At 41.5% G+C, this 6331-nt stretch overlaps 1 protein-coding gene across 1 annotated transcript; it reads right to left on the bottom strand.

The window, feature by feature from the left end:
• On the bottom strand, positions 1-5945 carry LOC107190492 (E3 ubiquitin-protein ligase MARCH1-like). Its single transcript, XM_015579302.1, has 6 exons — positions 5747-5945; positions 5444-5609; positions 4575-4749; positions 3990-4180; positions 3549-3636; positions 1-180 (listed from the first exon to the last, which is right to left on the bottom strand). Exons 1-6 carry the CDS (start codon positions 5943-5945, stop codon positions 1-3), a joined length of 999 nt encoding a protein of 332 aa, XP_015434788.1.
• Between the last annotated feature and the right edge of the window lie 386 nt (positions 5946-6331).

Genomic DNA, 6331 nt, shown 5'->3' with positions numbered 1-6331 from the left:
CTAGACCTCTACATCTCTGAACCTGTGGATCTCTAGATCTTTGGACTTGTAGATCTCTAGATCTTTGGACTTGTGGATCTCTAGATCTTTGGACTTGTGGGCCTTTAGGTCTCTGGAACTGTAGACTTCTAAGTTTCTAGGCCCATGAACTAGACCTCCAGACTTAGGCCCTAACGTACACTAACGGCTCAAATCAATGATCATAATAAATTATATTATTCTAAATTCAACTCTCAAAACAGCTGTACAACATACTGAATGACCTAATACAAACTCCACACTCAAATAGAGTTAGTAAACCGGGCGACAGCCAGTTGCAGCTTCTTGTTGCTCCTGTTGCACTACCTACAGCACCGTGTCGACCATCTCGTTCGTTTATTTATCGAGATTCGCTGGTTCGCCTTCATTCAGAGTAAGGGATTCAATTTTCTGCCTGTTCAACGTGAAATTAACAGCCGATAACGCGGCAGCGTTTTAATAAAGATTCGCGTAATTGCCGCGAGTTCTCATCCCGCCACCGCTGACCGCCTCCGTTTAATCTGGCGTGTACCACGGCGATTGGAGTGCAGTCGTCCTGATAATAATGATCGAACGTCTCGCCAAAACGAGGAAATGTGTCCCTGGCGTAATGTTCACCAGTCAGGAACGAAGTGAATTTTAATGCTCGCCTCGTCGAACCATATGCCGACTGAAATAAATCCCGCGGATCCGTTCGCCATGGTTGTTGACCCCATGTTAGGCTGATGGAACAATTTCACGGGGCTGCGCGAATTATTAGTCTCGGTGGAGGTTCCTCCGTGATCTGATAGTTTTTCTAACGAACGTGTCGAGAACTCGCTGTGAAAGACCTTTTATCGTTATGATAGATTACTAGTTATATTACGTGTAAAGAAACGTTTTGTTGTTTCTTCTGCTGTTCTTAGAAAACTACTGGTTTTTTTTAAACATGTAACTATCAGATGTCATGTATTGATATATTTATGTAGTGGCAATCTAATTGGAATTTTGGCCAATTTTCGTTGTGTCATGATTCACTGTTACGTATTATATCTTGCACAGAATACAACACGAACTGTTTAGTAAACATTTCAACTCTTGTGAACACTCTTGGAACAACTGGTGCATAGTTTAAATTCACGAACTCGTTCTTTATCCTCGTACATTTGCAGGATAGGGATTGGTACGTTTTCCCAGTTTAATGGAACTCGTCGAGATATTTCTGAAGGCTGCAAATCCTTTTGCATAATATGGCGATTTACATCCAGGAAAGGAAGAGTTAGATAACGGACTTGTTGGTACCTTTTGCAATGTTACCTTAAAAGCATCACAGCCGCTTCTGCTTTAAAGGACTTTCTCGATAACTAATAGTTAGGTCGAAGTTCTGGTTAATTAGTATTCAAACGACAGTTCCACCTGAAGGACGATCCAGTAACATAGAATCTCTAGGTTTTCCCGGAACAATTAAACCAGCCTGTAACAAGTGAACGATCAATAATATCGCGGGATCGTCGACAAAGGGTAACGACAATTAAACGTCAGCCGGCTCGTTTGACGGTCAATTAAATTGTCGACGTTAACAAATGAAGAGGTAGGCTCGTTAGGCGACGAATAAAAGGACACGAAGAGGACGGGATGAAGAAGAGAAACGTAACGAAGAATATTGAGTAGGGCCAAACGATTAATCCCTCGATAAGGGCAATCAGAGAACGCCTTCGGAACTCGACGAATCAACACGCGATCCTTATCGTACGCGTCTTCCTCGAGATTCGATCAACGAGAACCGCCCACGGCTGAGCGAGATCCCAATTCACGAGATGCCAACGATGCTCCCGTCGTCGATTACATTTGAATATTCCGTGACAAGGAACCGTGATCGGGATCTGCACGCGGAGATATCGCAGGACGATATTATCCTGAGAGCATTTCACAGCGTACCATGGCGTGTTACGTTGTCTTGATTGCTGGAGCCTTTTACGGTGATGATGGAAGTGTTCAAGATTCACAGTATTTGCCGAGGAAGTGCAAGATGGAAATGAATGCAGAATTTTTAAAGAATAGAAAATGTGAGGTTGAAGGATAGAAATCCGAAATTAAAGGATAGAGGTTTGGAGGCTGAAAGTTGGAAGTTGGAGGTTTTAAGGCTAAAAATTGGAAGTTGGAAGTTTGGAAGCTGAAATCTGGGGGCTGAAAGTTGGAAGTTGGAAGTTGGGAGCTATAACTTGGAAGTTGGGAGTTGGATATTGCAAGATGAAGACCTTGAAAGTGATAGTTTAGATTTACTAGTCATACAAAAACTGCATTTCACCAAAATAGTTTGCAATTTTATTAATTCTCTGAACGCATATCACCCAGTATACGTGCGTGGTATTCTCTCTTGTAACACTCGACTGACAAGTAAATAAGATTCACTTTTTCCAATGGATCAGCAACCACGGTCGCATCATCAATAGAGACTTTCGATCGGTCGAAAGTGAAATTTAACGGAATCCCTCGTGGGAAACGACTTCTGGGAGCAGGTTCACCAAGTTGTTTCGTTTTACTTTTATCCGGAGCTCATTCTTCCGTTCGGCATTTACACCGATCTTCCTTGCAAACCACTTTTCGTCCGCGTCTTTTTACGATACTCAGATTGACAGTTTACGATCGTCTCTCTTCCAACAAACAAAGACGGGTTATAGTCAAATTTACGACAGCGCCAACAGCTGTTTGTCGTTAAATAATAAATATTATACAAATTGATGACACAGAATCGTCTTGAATAAACATCTCAGAGAAACTATATTATTACTAACTATACTATATTACCATTAATTCACGAACCAAATATGTACTACTTTAAAACAATTTTATAAAGTTAGTGAAAAAGAGGACTTTTTAAAACTTAAATTTCAAGATGTCTTATTAAAATTAAATCTCCACTCAGCGATTTTTAAACTTTTGACGCCGGTAATATATATAATTTAACTAAAGTATAATTAACGACACAAGAAACTAATCGATGTTTAACGACAAAAGAAACGATATTTATTAATCGGATATCAGTAGAAAAAGTAAAACGGCCCATATAAACTCCGTTTAATATTTCTCGTCGTGACAATTATTAATTAGCATGCCGGTATCGGTTACTCCAATCGTGATCATATAATTAATAGCCGCATTATCATTAATAACGATAAAAGACGGCCCAGAGATGTGAGAAATTTTAACCATCGACGTAGAAAATATCAACCACCGACGTTCGAGAACTATTTTCACTTTGCCGCGTGAAAACCGATTGACATCCGGAAGCAGCGGGCAAAATTTATGCTCTCCCGACACGATTAATTATCCTCGATGGACGGTAATCAGCATCGATTAAAGCCGCTTTTTAATGAAATCCAATTACGTGCAATTAAATCCCGCGCAACGGGACCCACGCGAGCCTGTATGAGCAACAGTCAGATCGATTCGTTCGTTGCGCCGAGGATTCCCGTTGTTTCGTCGGTCCCGTCATTCCTCTGGCCAAATCGTTCCTCCTGGGTCCGGGGCGTGATGACTTCCGGTCGTACGGTCGCTTCCGATAAGATGGCGTTGTCGGGGACCAGTCTGATCACGAAATTGTTTCGCCAGTAACGACGCCATCGACGCCCGTGCAATCTGTCCATCGTAATTGTGATATTAAACGATAAAAAAATATTCTGTAAAATCATCTACTGGCTGTCCAATGAAAAACAGTAATTGAACGCGAAGCAATAAGTCGAAAAAAAAATGGAGTAAAGTTGACTTTTAGTAAAAAGGTTTAAAAATGTTAGTTTTTTATGCTTTAAAGTTTAGATTTTTCGGTATAGGTTTGTGGTAGAAGTAGGAAATTATAGAGTTCTAAGGGTAGAAGTAAAGTATTTGTATATCCAGTAACCCTGAAGAGATTGTCTATGGATTCTTCTTACGTTCCTTGCTGTTAAGTTGGTCGAAGCTTAGTGAAAACGGGATAGTACATATGATTGACACACCTGCCCAAAGTTAATACCCAGCCCCAATACGCGACCAGAGTCAAAGTACAGGTGGGCAGCATCGCGACGAGCATCCATGGAATCTCGTACAGACCGTTTTTCAGCAACATGTTTAGGGCCAGCGCGCAAATGTAGCAGGAGAACAGTGCCAGTGGAGTAGTGACCACTAAATAGAGGATGTCCAAGAGCATCTAGAACCAATTGGATACAAAAATGTCCTCTCTTTTTGACGGTAACATCGCATAGACCCTTGAACGAAACCGAAATACAGAGAGTGCCATGTCTCCAGTTTCGTTTCATTCATTTATTTATTTAGTTATTATAAGGGTATAAACCCCGTATGCATAACAATTAAGTAAAAATAAAAATAGAAACAGTTACATCAACATGGTATTACAATAGGAAATTCTTAAAGTAGTCATTACAGAGTCAAAAATTGATCATATCGATAAATTTATTTTCTGCTTTCAACATTCGATAAATTGGATGACTCGACCCATATTTAGTTTTTGGGACAGAAGACGAAGAGAGGAAACTTCTAGCTAATGTGGTATTGCAGCTGACAGAGAATGATAAGGCTCTTACTTGTCGGGTGACTATTACGGTATTGAACCATATCACGACGCTACGGAAGATGTTGTGACGCGGGACCCTTTTAGTCGCGTATTTGTATCCGCACAGCTCGCACCTCGTGTGACCCGATTCTGTCAACCATCTTTCGAGGCACACTGCGTGCACCAGGGCCACCGATCCACGACACCTGTTCAGTCAAATTGTGTGTTTATCAGGATCACATTCTTCCACTTCGATCAATCGACACTTTGAAACTCGATATACTACGATCGAAATACTGAAAATACAGTATTCCCCTACAAGATTGCCCCCATCGAAGAGAGATCTTTAATATACACTTTGGTTTTCGGTAATATACACTTTGGGAGTGGATACAGATTCGAGCACTCATCAGTGACCCAAACATTTGTTCACATACTTTTGAAATACTAATTCGGTGTCAAAATTTTTATACAATTTCTATTTACATATTTTCTTTATCATTATTTTTCACGTCAGCTTGTGATAAATTTTCCTTAATATTAAAATTAAAATGGGCATTTTGGGAACTAATCTGATCAAATAGAAATTGACAGTTTTCCGTGAACAAATTTTTGATTCACTGTATATTTTGGAAAAGTGTATACTTTGGAATTTGTATAGTAATAAAAACGATCGTAATATCGTGTCAATTGGTCTGTAAAGATCTCGTCCCCACAGAGACGATTTCATAGGGGATTCGTACTGTATTCCGTGTGGGCAATCGTCGAATGATGCTGTGAATCAAGTCTTCTATGTCGAGACTCGAACTGACAGTCTCCTAGATCCGACCACCCCGGATCGCCGCGAATCGTTCGATCAACGGGACCGTGATAAATCGGAATAAATATTGATCGGCTCACCTGCACGCGGAGATCAAAGGGCCGAGATACGCGTAGGACGATAAGTTTGATATCTGGCTGTCATTCCCTCGGACGGCCTGGCTTTGCCTTTCACGCGCCGGCCGGTTGTTCTCCGGCCTGGGAAAGCTGCCCATGTGGCATATTCTGCATATGTCGCCTCGAGACTCTGGATCGACGAAACGGAAAATTATTCGACCGAATCGTGTGCAACATGTCCGATGTTGTGTAATGCTTTGTACCCACGAACGGTGAACGACCAAGAATCTTTCTCTCGATACCTGAACACAAGACCACAGAACGTACCATCGTCGTTGCCCTTCGAATCGGCCAAGCTTCGCCCGGAGCACTTCCGAGTCCCGTCATTCCTCGTTCTCGGTGGCTGCTCGGCCGTGGACGATTTCTGCGCGGACGTCACGCTTTGGATGGACGCTAGTGGACCGCTGAAATTCACCGGCTGGTCGGGCTTATCGACGGGTTGATCTAAAACGGAACGAAACGCCATGACGAGAGGGAAGGTGTGCATAGTCCTTGCCGAGATATAGCGTGGTGGTGAATTAACCCTTTTTTTACTGTATGAACGCAGAAAATGCGAAGAATAGAGACGAAGAAACGACAGGATACCCGACAAGGCACTAACCAGAGTTGGGCATTATTCGAACGAAAAATTTATTTATGAAACCTGTTTATAGGACCCTAACTGTTGGACTCCGATTTTAACGGGGTTTTACACGATGATAATACACAGATTTCTAATTATACATGCGAAATATGAGGTGTAGAAACTCGACAATTTTGAAGATATACAGAATTAAGGTTACGAACCTACGAGATATATTACGAATATAAGTCAAAGTTATCAAAATTATTGATACGATCGATCGCAGGTCC

The sequence above is a fragment of the Dufourea novaeangliae genome, unplaced genomic scaffold (genome assembly GCF_001272555.1).
Source record: "Dufourea novaeangliae isolate 0120121106 unplaced genomic scaffold, ASM127255v1 scaffold187, whole genome shotgun sequence".
Taxonomy (NCBI): Eukaryota; Metazoa; Arthropoda; class Insecta; order Hymenoptera; family Halictidae; genus Dufourea; species Dufourea novaeangliae.
This window is presented reverse-complemented; position numbering and strand designations above follow the sequence as displayed.

What these genes read in the sequence shown, in the direction of transcription:
- LOC107190492 (XM_015579302.1), bottom strand. Translation starts at nt 5,945, where the DNA reads ATGGCGTTTCGTTCCGTTTTAGATCAACCCGTCGATAAGCCCGACCAG. An exon ending in TGGGTATTAACTTTGGGCAG is followed by an intron (nt 3,637 to 3,989) that starts GTGTGTCAATCA and finishes TACGATGGACAG; the next exon opens with ATTGCACGGGCGTCGATGGC. An exon ending in CCATCTTATCGGAAGCGACC is followed by an intron (nt 181 to 3,548) that starts GTACGACCGGAA and finishes TTGAGCCGTTAG; the next exon opens with TGTACGTTAGGGCCTAAGTC.